Below are 14826 nucleotides of genomic sequence, written 5' to 3' on the forward strand. Positions count from 1 at the left end.
ACCTTCTAACTCAGACGTCACACCACGGACTCACCACCCTGGAGGCTATTTTTTCCTGCTCCCTTGGGTGAATAGAACAACCACGCACTGTCAGCTCCAGAGGAAGGCCCCCTGCTGGCACCTGTGAGTGAGCTTCAGGAAATAGGGTGGGGTCAGGTGCCCCGTTACCACGTGGGCTAGTGGGTGCACGATCTGTCAGTGGTTACCCTAGTGGTCTGTCGGTTCCTCGTTGTATGCTCTGTACATCCGGCCGTACTTGAACTCCCACAGCCCAAAGCCTGTCAGTTTCACCTGCATCTGACTGTCCACCAGGCAGTTGGAAGGCTTAAGGTTGCCGTGGGACCCCACGGGGCTCCTGTGGAGGAACAGCATGCCCTGGAAGAGTGAAAATAAGCAAATGAATTAGCGTAGGGGCCAATGGAACCTGTGTCTGGAAGACACAGACAGAAACAGATGGGCAGAAACACGACCCAGAGGAGGGGAACCGCCCATCTCTATGTTCATCTGTTCAAGAACCACTAACAGCCCCTTGTCCTTGACTCAACCTGGATAGTGTCACCCAAGTAGCGGAAACTATTTCTGGCTCCCCAGTGTGCAGCCATGAAGGCAAGGCCAGCCTAAAATAAATAAGCTCCAATAAGCTAAACAAAATAGAGTCTGACTAAGTGGTCAGACTCCTGACTTGAAATCCCAGCTCTAACACTTAGCAGAGAGCAAGTTACCTGACCCCATAAGCCTCATTTTTCTCATCAAAATGGATGTGACGATCTCTACCTCAGAGGGAGGCTGTGGAGATTAAATGTAATAATGCGTATGAGACACCAGACATGGTGCACGACACAAAGTAAACACCCACCAAAAATCGTCATGAAAAATGTGTATAAAAACGATAAAAAAAATCAACTTGGAAACAACACTATGTAATTAAGAATATTCTTTTATTACCTACATGTTGCAAGTTATATTCTATTCCTACCTACATGTAATGATTCTATAATTATATTATATTATATTATATTATACGCACTTTAGGGTCCTGTTTGAACACTTTGCGGGGAAAAGCAATAAAATGAGGAACGCTGGAAAATTCTCATGTCATCTGCCATGTTCTTAAAGGTTTATATCTATTATTATTATGCAATAATAAAGTACCATTATTTATGAAAGGCCCAGAAAGAACACCAGAGTCAGAAGGCATACATCACATCTCCACTTCACCGCTTGGTCTCTTCAAGCAAGACACTTCACCTCGCTGGGCCTCAATTTCATCATCTACAAGATAGGACTGTCTAGATCCCCACCACTTGAAACATGGCCTTGGGACCAGCAGCACCAACAGCACCTGGGAGCTTGGCAGAAATGTAGAGTCTCAGGCCCTGCCCAGATGTACCGAATCAGACTGTGCATTTTAACACAGTCCCCAGGAGATTCATGTGCACACAGTCTGAGAACAGCTGGCCTCCTCTACTGTTTCACATCTTGGCCGCCCATTAAAATCACCTGGGGAGCTTAAAAAGAAAAGACCAATGGTTGGACCTGAACAGAAGAGCCTACGTTAACTATGGATTGTGTGTGGCACAAGCCAAGCTGGATGCGAAGGAACCCAAAGAGACTAATCAGAATGGGGAAAGTGTGCCAACAGGAAGAGTTTGCTAAAGGAGGTGAGTCATGAAGGCAAAGGGCACACTCATTTGGCAAGAAGACGAGGGCAGAGTGCACAGATCTTTCCATAGGCAGGGAAGAGCTTTAAAGAAAGACCTGGGATTGAGGAGGGAAACAGGTATTTGGGGAGGCTAGATAGAGAAGAGATGAATTTGAAAATGAGAACAGTCACATTTGAAGCAGGATCTGATTGATGGATGTTTGTATTTCTCTGAAATTTCCAAGGGCAGACCTAGAAGCAATGAAACGAAGCCTAAGGGGATGGGCTGACTATGTTTTGGAAGTAACTGTAACAGTGCAGGGGGATAGGGGGACCCACTGTTTATGATCCTGGGGTCTTTGTTTCCTTACCTTCCTTGATGGCTTCGCAATAAGACATTTCTGTAATATTTATTCAACATTTCCTGTCTCTTGGAGTTGAAATACCTACATAAAGTTTCTTTAGATCTTTGATCTGAATCTCTGAACCATTCATTTTCAAAATACTTAGCATGGGAGCTGGTAGAGAGCCAGCAACCTGAGTATGTCACAGGTATGGGGCTGTCACAGAGCCATTTTAATTGCATTAGCCTGAGTATCACGGATCTCCTCACACCTGCCTCACCCAAGAGGTTTCAGAGCAAGAGTGAAAATGACAATGTCTTTCTCAAGGGTCTTACTGGATACTTTTTTTTAAGGTTATCATGCTAACCTTATGTGACATCCATTCTAAGTCCCTTACTTAAACTAGCTCGTGTAATTCCCGTAGTGACCTTGTAGAGTCAGGTGGTATTGTCATTGACCTCATTTTACAAATAGGGAAAGGGAGAAATGAAGAAGTTAACCTGCCCCAGGTCACATCGCTGGCCCGCAGTGGAGCAGGACTGGGAATAAGTACAGTCCGAGTCCCAAGTCCCTGCCCTCAACCAACTGAACAAATGTCCTCGACTGAAGAAAGAAAGCTCTGAAGGGCAGAGAGTGAGGAGTGACTGAGCATTGCATTGAAGCCACCAGGGTCCATGGAGATTCTCACTGTGATGTGGATCTGTGATGAACAAATAAATATCAATAAACCTTTCTTTGAGCACTTTGTACTATGCATTGTGCAGGGTGCTTTATACATGTTATCACATTTGGTCTTCCTGGAGATAGATTAATATTCCCATTCTCTGTTTCCCAATGAGGAAACTCACAGTTTTAAACTGCTCCTGAAGAGTGAGGGCAAAGCTGGAATATAAACCCAGGTTGGGTTGCCTTCAAGGCACAGCGGCTTCTAAATCATTAGCTTTTATTGTTTCCGGTGTCCTGGTGATTGTCCAGGAGGCTGGGGGGGTGGGGCGGTCAAAGCACACCTATTCTCCTAACACCATGATAGGAGGTTCAAATGACTCTCAAGCCCAGCTGAGGGGGGGGGGGGGGTGATGTCACCCATGGGTGTGGTACATAGCACTCAATGTTCCAGAAAAGATGAATGTGAGGAGGCCCTGAGTGGACTATTGCACCCAGAGATGGGGTCCTTGGGCCTCTTGGTCACCAGCTCAGGGACTCACTCTCCCTCAGGCAGTGATCATAGTCTGAGTCACCATCCTGCTTTAGTAAAACTCCTGAGCCAATAATGCATTAGAAATACAGTCCGGGGTGCCTGGGTGGCTCAGTCAGTTAAGTGTCTGACTCTTGGTTTCAGCTCAGATCATGACCTCACAGTTCGTGAGTTCGAGCCCCACATCGGGCTCCGTGCTGACAGTATGAGCCTGCTTCGGATTCTCTCTCACTCTCTCTCTCTGCCTGCCCCTACTCATTCTCTCTCTCTCTCTCTCTCTCTCTCAAAATAAATAAATAAACTTAAAAAAAAAAAAAGAAATACAGGCTAATGCAGAAAGCAGTGAGGAAACGCCCAAGGCAGTGGACACACCACTCCTACTCCCACCCCCAAATTCAGGAGGCTTGTGTGTTTTTTGAGATGATAGAGTTCAATCACATTTTGGGACTGCAACCCACTCACTTGAACCTGGAGGGGGCTGTCTGGGGGCCGTCTCTGGAATTCTCCAGTGAGGCTCAACAAGCCAAGGTCTGGGCATGCAATCTGGGGAGACCTCTGTCCAATCAAGAATTCTCTCTCACCTCATGGAGACCTCCCCATGCAGCAGGACTGTCCCTGACACTCACAACTGTCCCTGGTCTTGCTAGAGCCAGGCCCACCCTAGGCAGGAGACATTTTACATCTGGTCACCACTGATCACTCCTGATGCCCAGGTTTATTAACAGAGCACATTCCATTAGGAGATGTTTGGGATACAGTGGAAATCCTAGAAATGGAGTCCTCTTTAAGAGACACCACACATCTCTTCAGTTCTTTTTCTTTTCCTGTTGTGGTGGAAAAGTATGATTTTATGTGTATTGTCACAGGCCATGTAGAACTGAGAGGTTTATGATTTATGTGCCAGATCTCATGCAGTTTTTGCAATTCTATTCCCGACCTGTCTGCTAGTTACATTTACTCCCCTCCTGGAAAGTTGAGTGGGGGGTACCCCCAGTGCTCTCATTTCTGCATCCCACATTTGGGGTCTCTTGTACTTTATACAGGCAAGAAGCAGAACATGGAAGGAAGAACTCAGCCTTTGGAGACAGACTGGTTGCAAATCCCAACCTCCCTCTTACCAGTTGGGTGGTTACTTCACCTTCACTAAGCCTCATTTTATTTCCTCTTGAAAATGGAGTAACTATTAATTTTATTAATATTGGAGTTAAAAGTGAACGAATAGTGGCATGAATTGCTGATTATTAAGAACACTGTCCAATAGAAACACAGTGCAAGCTACGTGTATAATTTTCACTTGTTCAGTTAAATAGGTAAAATTACTTTTAATGATATATTTTACTTAGCCCAATGTATTTAAAAAACTTATTTCAATATGTAATCAATATAGAAATAGTGAGATATTTTTACCAATTCTTTGAATCTGGTGTGAATTTTACACTTACCGCACACTTCAGTTGGAGCTACCTACGTTACCAGTGGTTAGTAGTCACATACAGCTGGTATTTTTTGGACAGTGCTAATTCATCCCATAGGACTGTTGGGGGAATAAATTCTTTGACTGTACATTTTTTTAGTACTAGGGATGGAGTTATCTGTGATAATAGCAACCCTATTGCTTCACCTAACAAATGATATTTGGTATATACCTATTAATGGGTAAGCACAGTGCTGAGCATATCTTAGTTTTCGCAACAACTCTATGAGATGGGGACTGTTGTTATCTTTATTTTATACACAGGGACACTGAGGCTTAAGGTAGGTAAGGTCACCTGGTCAGTAGTGGAAAGCCAGGGTTCAAACACCCAAGACAACTTCAATGCCAACTGCTCTCATCCTCTGAATCCATTAAGACTTCTCTTACTTAGAAATTGAAGTCCCATCGCTCACTCGAGAAGAGTATTATAATCTCCAAAGCTCCTTCCCAGGCTGGCTCCACTGGGTTGAACTCTTCAGGAACAGGACAATGAGCCAATTCTTCTGTGCCCTCCATGCCCAGAATTGGGTCTCAGTCGAATTAGGTGCTCAGTCAATATATGTTGGTTGACTTGAAAAGTCTGTGGCATCTTGGAATTTCTCTGGTACCTGGCATCGAGAGTGTTCTGGTCAAATAAACATCAGGAGAGGAATTGTTTTTATGATTGATATGTGATGGCCAGAAGCACAATCTGACGCACAGAGCTTGGCCCAGTGCCTGGGTCACCAATGGGAAATCTCTGAGAAGCTTTCATGAATTTTATGTTACTACTAGTCCCTTTGGAAGGAATTCTGGCAGAGTAATTGACCTTAAAGCGCCTAAATGTGCCTTGACTGAACTCATTATGACTTCCTTACACTGTCCCATAATGCGCACGCTCCATTTCAGAAGACAACAATCCTTCTAAAGCAAGGTGTCCAGCTGTCTTTGGTTCCCCTGGCATGGAGCAGGGGATAGAGACTCAGTGACCTGAAAGGACTGATTAATACCAGGGAGACTTTCCTTTCAGAGTGCCATTATCACCTACCCTAGCATTTCTCCAGAGAAACTTTTGGGTTAACTCCTCTCAAAAACCAAATGCCGATGGAAAAAGCTAAATCTATTAGCTATTTGTATCTTACCTGGGGACAGCTAACTTACTCGTTTTCTCTTCATAACAAATATACATGATGTCATCCGTTTTGGCTGGGGCAGGAGACAGATCCCTGGAGTCTAGAATACTTCTCTGGGCTTGGTAGGAAGGGAAGAGAATGTGGGTGAAGGGAAGGAGAGAGGAGTCCAGGGTAGAAAAGGATGCCACATCAGATCCTATTTATAACTATCCCACCATTTAATTTTATATGTATATTTCCTAACTTTTTTTTTCTGTACCTAGATTTTATTCCATCTAGCAATGAAAACAAGTCCTTGTCTTCTTATGACAGTTCCCAGAGTGAGGCCAACCCTTAATAGATGTTCCATACAGTTTTACTAAAATAATGACAGTGGTGGCCCAAGGTTGTCCAGGAGGACCCAGTCATAGGCGATTTCAGTTTGTCTACCTTTCTTGGTAATTACAATATTCCGGTTTCCACTAAAGCCCAGGAAACCAAAGTTTCACAAGGCCAGTAAGATTCAGCTTCTCCGAAATAAGGAGCAATCAAATCCTAGAGAAAAAAGAAAAAACCTCTTTGATATTAGTCAGGCCAACCTCATCTATTGAATGCACATGGAAGCTGAGGTCCAGAGAGGGGAAGTGACTTTCCAAAGTCACTCACCAGTCACTACTGCAGGAGGGCAGAGCTTATATTTCACCCTGTGTTCCTCACAACACCGAGGCCAAGTCTCAACCTAAAGGAGTCTGTTGTTTGATGAATGGACTGTTGATTGACATGATGGCCAGCCCTGTCCTGCTGCCCGTGTGTCAGACTGAGGGACTTCCTCACCAAGACCCACTCCCAGGTTGTGGGCATAGTCCCCTCTGATGGTGAAAGCAGGCAGGACAAGTTTACAAAATGAGGCTGGATTTTAGCCCAGGGTGAGGAGGATAGACTTAGCTGGTCCACACTGACGTGCTGCTCCCCATACTCACATTCCATCTGTGAAATGGAGCTATGATAGATCTACCTCATATTTTGTTGTGAGAATTAAATAAGTTAATACACAAAGTGGTAGAAAGCAGGCAAAAATAATCACTAAATATACTTTAGCTACAAGGCCACAAGTACTGCGATTGCTACTATTATTACTTTTTTTTTTTTTTTCAAACACCACAGCCCTCTTTGCCCAAAGGAAAGACTCTGCTGCCTGCTTTTACAGCTTCCAGATCTGCATCCATAGCCCACCTCTCAGGTGGTTTGAGGTACTCAAGAGCTTTGAGGTAATTGTGGCACCAATTCCCATTTTCTGGGGAAAGGAATCAAAAACTAGGCAGACAGAAGGGGTATTAGGAATCTTCCTCCCCAGCTTGCTTCATGGCCTAGTAATTAGATTTTCTTCGGGGTAAAAAGTTCTACCCTGAAATGTAAATACTCTGCTCTTTGGGTACTGGATAAACCTAGCATCCCTTTCAACTTTAGTGTGCCTACTTGAAATCAAGGAGGGTGAAAAGAATGGAAAACCTGACTGAAGTGGTGAGTTTTAAGTGCAATCACTTTGAGGAGATCTGAGCAAGATCAGAGTTTTCAGGAAAGATTACAGTTCAACTTCACCAAAAACACGGAACAACTCAAAAAACGCTATGGTATTTGTTCCTTAAGTTTTATGCCACAGTCACCTTGACAATGTCATATGCACACGAGAGTTTGAATATCCAATCCATCTCATTATCTGAGTTTCTCAAAACATCCTGAAAGACAGTTACTCAGATTATCACCATTGACTCAATGTGAAGCACAGGGAGTTTTGTGTGCTGAATGGTTTTGATTCTAATATGCTGGATGATTTTGACCAGAACCAATATAGCCACCTGAGGCAGAGTACTCTACAGCCAATACTAGAAATTTCCCAGGAGATATTATAACCTGACTCATTGTTAAGTCTGGAGTCTTATAAATACTTCCTTTTTCCAGACATAAAGATGATGGTCACATACTATGGGTAGGAGGGGGTCCAGAAACACAATTCAGAAGTAGCAATAGTGTCTTAGGCAACGAAAACAGGCTCAGGCAATCTCCACCCAGAGCAAAGAAAAATTGACTGTTGGCAATTCCACTGCTAACTGTGTCCTCTGTAGGCGGCCCAACAAGATAATGCAGGTCTTGCAATTAAACCAGAGAGGGACTGTTCTTGGATAAAGGACAAAACATTGACGAGTTCTTTATTAGCTGCTATTAATCTAACCTGAGGTAAGGTTTACTAGTTCGCTTACCGTAAGACTCCCTTTTTTGCAATACTGGGTGACAATGCAGACATTGGGTGGTTCTGTGCAAATGCCAAAGAAGGGGACAATGTTTTCGTGCCCTAATTCATATACCTGAAAATAATAGTAATAGCTTATGATCGTAGTACGTCTTCTGTGCTGGGAACTCTGCTGTGTGCTTTACATACATTTAATTCTCACAAAGACCCTGTGAGATAGGAACTCTGACTGTTCCCATTTACAGATGAGGAAACTGATGCTCAACAGTAAAATAATGTGTTGAAGATCGTACAACTTATTAGTGGCAGAGCTGGGAGGTAAATCCAGGCAGTCTGCCTCTAGCAAATAAACCAGAGGAATGATCCAAGTCTAACCTTAGCCATGGGGATTAACTAAAACCACATCACAGTAAACAGACCTGGCCCTGCTTCCTGGTGTTCATGGCTGTCAATGCCACAGTGTCTGGGCCATGACAGGTCATAGATTTCGAGCAAGAAGTCAGACCCCATGAATCTGACTCCATCCAAGGAAAAGTTTCAAGAGAGGTGAACAATCCTCACAGACACAGAGGATGGAGAGGTGGAATGAAGGCCAGGGGGAATTTAAGGGAAAAGGGCAAGGCTGGAAGGGGTCCCAGATTTCAGGTGCCTAAAGGGTCTTAAGCCTAATGTCTGGGCTGTCAGGGGATGGGGGTAGTGGGCCAATAAGCTTGGGGGTAGTGGGAAGAAACTTCCCATCATTGATCCTTTGGACTGGGGTGTTCCCAGATGGGAAGAGGGAGCTGGCAGCAGAGAGCCAGAGATCAGCGCCACTTTCTCTCTCCCAGGGAGAGTGGGGAGGAGCCTCACCAGTCAGATTTCCTGCAGCACAGACGGCTTCCTGACTGAGGCTTTTGCTTGGTCACCCACGTAGCAGATGGCCACATGGTTTCCCTGGAACCAGAGACAAAGTGGAATGCTCTTAATCCAGGATGATCCAGAAAAGCTCTACTCAGAAAAGACTAGGAAGGGAAGCAGGAAAACCAGCAAGAAATCCACCTACAAAAGGGACATCAGAGTCCAGATCAGGCCAGGGTGGCACTGTGCTATCTGTAGGTGCTCAGCTAGCTTCTTAACACATAAGATCTCATTTCCCACGTATCATAGCCCTGCAAGACGGGCATGTTTCCGGGTGGGATCACTAAGGTTCAGTAACTTGTCCAAGGTCACACATTTGTAGGTAATACAGCCAGAATTTGAACATCTGACTCCAAGATTACACTCTATTACACAGTAATGTCCCATTTTCATTCAAAGGGATGGTGAGCTGAGGTCTTAAGAGTAAGCCTGGAGTCAGATACTTGGGTCAAGGCCATTTCTACTGCTTACGACCTTACTGCTCTTACCTTACTTCTGCTTACCTCTTACTGCTTACAGCTTACTAACTTTGAACAAGGGATTTAACTTCTCCAAGCTTCCATTTCCTCATCTGTACCATGGAGATTAAAAAGGAAACTTATAGAGTTCTTACAACGCTTAAATCAGTTAAAATACATAACACTGTTAATTCAATGCTTGGCACATATCAGGCTTCAGGAAGTAGCATATCTCATTGCCATTACCTATTAAGTCTGCTTTAAGAGAGTCAATAAATTGCCACAAATCATCTGACAACCTGGGGAAATCTGCATAGAAAAAAAGGTAGAATCTGGACACACAAGCCTCAGCACAATTTAAATGCCAACCCAAGATCTTCCACTTTTAGTATGGGGTTAATTGCAAAAGACTCTGGTCTGTGATGGGGGTTCCAAGGAGGAAGGCACCCCGTGGGATAGAGGAGAGGGTTCTTGGAAGAGGTAATGCTAAGGCTGAACTCTGAAGGGCAAGAAGGTTCTAGAGCGGGTGGGGTAGGGGCAGCAGTCATGGTATCGTCAAAGGTGCAAAACACACATGGCATAAGCAGTAAGACCGACTGGATAGTATAGGATTTCAGCCACGAAAAACAATTTTTCTGAAAGTAGGCTGGGACTAGGCAGTAGACAGCCTTGAACCCTTGTTAAAGAGTTTGGACACTACCATAAAAAGCTGGGGACCCCAGTGATGGTATTTGAGGGAGAAGAGAGCAAACATTTCAGGGAGATTAATCAATAGAGATATTCTGTGGCTTCCTGGTTGCCATCTCTAAATGGTTACTGGACCATTATACACAGTTTTGTATGAATAAAGGTGCTCAGGGTTTTATGGATGATGATATTCAAGACAATTTTTTTTGTAGTTCGAAAACCCAAGTAAACATTTAGAAAAATAAGTTCAGTTGCAAGAGGAATGCTTTGGTTCCAATCTTCATGAAACCCAAGTTAGAGCAAGGAACAAAATTTTCCTTGCTTGCAGCTTTTGGCCCCTGCTCTCCGGGACCTCCCAGATAATATTTTTTTTTTTTTTTGTATATTTCAAACACTATATATGAGATTTTTTTTCATCACATATTTTTCACCCAGAGGACTTGAACTTCTAGAGGAGTGCTAAGCACAGGCAGCCATAATGGTCTGGGGAGTGGAAGAGAGGGTGACAAAGGGCAGGCAGGAATTATGTCGCAGGCTCTGGTGGCTGTCCATGCTTATACTGCAGCAGCCAATTCGTCAGTGCTGAAGTGGTACCAAGGAGGCAGTAATACATATTCTACGAAGACACTGTCCAATAAGGTAGCCACTAGCCACATGAGGTTCCCCCCAAATTAAAATGATATAAAACTCAAAACCGGTTCCCCAGCACACTAATGTTTAATAGTCTTAGAACGGTACCATACTGGACCACGCAGATTTGCAATATTTTCCTCTTTATGGCAAGTTCTCTTGGACGGAGCTGAGTCTAGTCTAGAAGCCAGCGTAGGAATCACCTGGGAGCTTGTTAGGGAAAATGCAGAACCTCAGGCCCCACCCCAGACCCACTCAACAGCATCGGCTTTGTAACAAGAGCCCCGGTATTTCATGTACACATTGAAGTTTGAGACGCACCGCTCTGGAGCCACAAGAACACCCTGGCTTTTCCTTGGAGTGTTCCCCTATTCACAATACCCTGCCTGGCAGAAAGGACAGGGGACAGAGACACACACTACAACGTGCATGCAGTCACTTTGCCCTCAATAGTACCTGGTAAAGCCCTACAGGGGCATAAAAGACCTCTTCTACCTGCTGGCTCTTGACAAGGGAACTGGCATCCCCAGAAATCATCACACTAGATGAGTTACTGTTGCTTCCTCTCGACACGGGCATGCATCTCTGGGATGGCTGTAAAACACAACGCAACCCGATTGCTCTCCGTAGCACGACCAAGTACAGAAGAGAGTGTGCCTTTTATAGTTCAGGAAAATGGGCACCAAGGTCACGCAGTTAATAAGTGGGGAAAGTCAGGCCTTAAGTCCTGATCCCTCTGACCCAAAGTGTGAGTGTTTGGCTACTACATGAGTCACTCTTGTGTCTATACCACCACAGACAGTTGTCATGGATAAGGCTCTGGGGTCAGACGGCCCAAATTCAAGTTCTGGCTCTGGCGCTTAATTAGATGCGTCTCCCGATGCCAGAATCCTCTTCTGAAATGAGCACCTAACCACATTACCTCTCTATTTAATAACCCCAGTGCCTCCCTAACACCTAGAGAATGTATTTAAAACAGAGGAATGCTGTTTTTCAAGCAGTCTTACCTGGAACCCTAATGTAGAAACCGGGCAGGACAGAGCAGAGCTGATTTGGTTGAAGAGGGAAGAAGGCTGAGTATTCTTCTCCATCACATCTCCACCCCCAATCTGTCATTCACCCCAGGACCAGACCAGTGAGCCCCAGAACCCCCAGGGACTTTGGAAACGACTTGCTAGTGAAGTCTGATCTGGTCCTAACGTGTTGGAGCTTCCTTGATTTCGGCTCCTCTAAGTCACCTTTATTTTTTGAAAGTCACAACTCATTTAGTGAATGAATAGTACATTCAAGAATACCACTAAAAAGAAATGAATAATACAAACTACAATTTTGAAAAGAAAGCCAATATAACAGGAACAACGCATATATAACATGACAGAGATGTTTGATTTTGACCCATAATGCATTCCTTATCTTCACAGTTAATCTAAATGTCCGTGAGAACAAACCTATATACTTTGGTCTCACTTTAGTGCTATTTTTTTAACAAGCACCAACATTCTAGAACACTTTTCTTTTGCTTTGAGATATTTAAGACTCATAAATCTGGTCAAATACGTAGATTCTTGTTATTCTCTTGATATCTTGAGTAGCATGTACTCCTGAGCAAGTACTCTCTGAAATTCTAAAATTACTGATCTTTAAAATTCATTTCAGTTGTAGGTTTTTAATAAATTGAGATGAAATCAAAATTTACTCCCTCCCTCTCCCTCTTCCCAGGAACAGAGAGCTCTTATTAAACTGCAGAAACTCGGGTGCCCGGGTGGCTCAGTCGGCAGGGCGTCCCAACTCTTGATTTCAGCTCAGTCATCGTCTCCCAGTTCGTAGGTCCGGGCCCTGCATCAGGCTCTGCGCTAACAGTGTGGAGCCTGATTGGGATTCATTCTCTCTCCCTCTCTCTCTGTCCTTCCCCTGTGATCTCTCTCTCTCTCTCTCTCTCTGTCTCAAAATAAATAAATAAACTTAAAAAATTGTTTAAAAAAACCTATAGAAACTTGAATCCGTCTTTCTAATCTAAAGAACATTTCTTACTAACATTTCCAGTAGGGCAATAAATCCTCCCAAATAATCAATGTATGCTTGCAAAGATTGCCCGGTTTAATATCAATAACAAAAAAAAAAAAGAAAAAAGAAAGAAAAGACACTTCAAAATTTCAAGCTAAAATACAAGGAGTCATAAGATACAGTCATGGTAGTAGTTTTTGAAATTATGTAAATGTTACACCCTTATCAAACAATGTTATATTTATTAAATGTAATAAATATACATTTATTTATTTAATGTATATTAAATAAATATTTAATATATTTATAAATATATAAATCCTGGCTTACCCTGCGTTACTTCTCTCCTGGTCATCTCTAGCAAATCCCTCTTCCCAAATGTCACCTGCTTTCTGAAGATGCGGCTGAGACATTTACTCACTCCATTTATGGGGCTTCTGTCTCACCTTATAGACACCTCCGTGGGGCTCACCTCCCTCAGAAGAGGTCATTGAGCAAATGATTCTTACTATATTCGTCGTCAGCCAGTTAAAGGAGTTCATGTGGTTTTAAAAATAACGAAATGCTGCCCAGGAGACAGCTTTGATATTTGAGCAGAATATATGAGTCCTTACACCCACAGGGTAATAGAGCTGAAGGGAATCTTCGAGACCATCTGATCATTTATAAGGATTCAGAAGCTAAGGCCCAGAAATGACATTCCCAGGGATATTCATCAAGGAAGTGGGAGGCCCAGAGCCAGAATGTGGGGCTAAAGGGTCCGTTAAGCACCCACTTTATCAATGAGTCAGCCTCGGCTTTCAGAAACTCCTAGATGAGGTCCCTTCCACAAATCACTAGCCGTGAGCAGGAAGTGGATATCTGGGCCGGCTGTGGCCTCACCTTGTTTGGGGGCAGAATGGTGATGTCATCATAATTGATTTGCCACCAAATGTCTTCCTTTCGCCTTTGCAATTTTCCCCTCTGAATCCTTAACCAAAGACCTATGATGACAGCTCCCAAGACAGTAATCAAGAGGGCCATAGCGAGGATCACAGCAGTCACGCCTGGAGGACAGGGACATGTCATCACTACAGCCTGCTGAAGAACAGAAGAGAGCACGTCCTGGCCCCAGCCTGGTCATGCCACACAGATGCCTCAAAGGCTATCCAGACCTGGGTCCAAGCTAGGATGTCCTGGGTCCACTCAGACTTGTCTCTCCCAAGAATTCTTTTCTGACCTCCCCTCTGGTTCCCATGGCAACTGCACCCACCTCCCCCTGTGGATAGAAACTTCCATTGCAGACAATGGGGATGACTTCTAGTACCACCACCACTGTTACTGATCGCTCACTATGAGTTCTTAGAGTTGTTCTCTGTTATGATCTACCTAATTCCAGGAGCACCAGGCAATACTCCCTTGTTCAGACTCTAACTCCTTAGAAATGAAGTCCCTGAGACTCACATCCCGGGGGCCAGGTTTCCCTGGAGCCGAGGTTCTCTACAGGGGAGGCAGGTGATGTTGGAGATTTTTTGGGTGGCTGCACCTGGAGAGCGTGGCTAGTCTGTAGCGGGTAGAGGCCTGGGATGCAGCTATTCAGTGCACAGGACACGTCCGCACACAAAGAGTAGCCTGCCCCAAACATCAACAGTGCCACCGCTGTTGAGATACCCTCCTGGGGAGAATCCCTACGTACCGCCTTCTCTGAGCGCCCGCAGGGACCTATAGAAGCAGGCGCCTTTCCGCAGAGCTCATTGTCAAATCCACAGCTGGGTCTGTCTTCAGGAAGTGAGCCCCGGGGCCAAGGAAGAGTGGAGAGATTCCTCGCGGGTCTTAAAAAAAAAAAAAAAAAGACAATTACAAGTCAGTGCCCACTGCATTTATTCTGCTTTGTCACTACCTTAGGCAGGGCAGAAGCAACTGAAACATGCACGTCATTTGCAAGAAGCAGGCCTTGGTCTCTTAATTCAAACATTTGGTGACCCATCCGGTTTTCACACCTCACCTAGACTCTTCAAACTCACCTGCAGATCATCTAATTCATGGAAGGGCACTATCATTCTGTTGGGGAGAAGAGCTGACTTCATCTTTTGATTGGAACCCTGTCACTTTTGATTTAAAAGTGATGTGTCAATGCTCCGGTGTTGCTGGGATTTTCTCCCGTGTTTGATGTAGAC

At 44.3% G+C, this 14826-nt stretch overlaps 1 protein-coding gene across 1 annotated transcript in view; it reads right to left on the reverse strand.

The window, feature by feature from the left end:
• The window catches only part of LOC125933162 (guanylate cyclase 2G-like), a 55483-nt gene that overhangs the window by 16979 nt on the left and 23678 nt on the right, over positions 1 to 14826 (reverse strand). Inside the window, 7 exon segments of the mRNA XM_049646017.1 lie at positions 207 to 375; positions 7411 to 7482; positions 8005 to 8109; positions 8844 to 8927; positions 11123 to 11260; positions 13553 to 13785; positions 14114 to 14241. Of these exon segments, the coding sequence (XP_049501974.1) occupies positions 207 to 375; positions 7411 to 7482; positions 8005 to 8109; positions 8844 to 8927; positions 11123 to 11260; positions 13553 to 13785; positions 14114 to 14241 (929 nt within the window).

This window comes from Panthera uncia, chromosome D2 (genome assembly GCF_023721935.1).
Source record: "Panthera uncia isolate 11264 chromosome D2, Puncia_PCG_1.0, whole genome shotgun sequence".
In the NCBI taxonomy this organism is placed as follows: domain Eukaryota; kingdom Metazoa; phylum Chordata; class Mammalia; order Carnivora; family Felidae; genus Panthera; species Panthera uncia.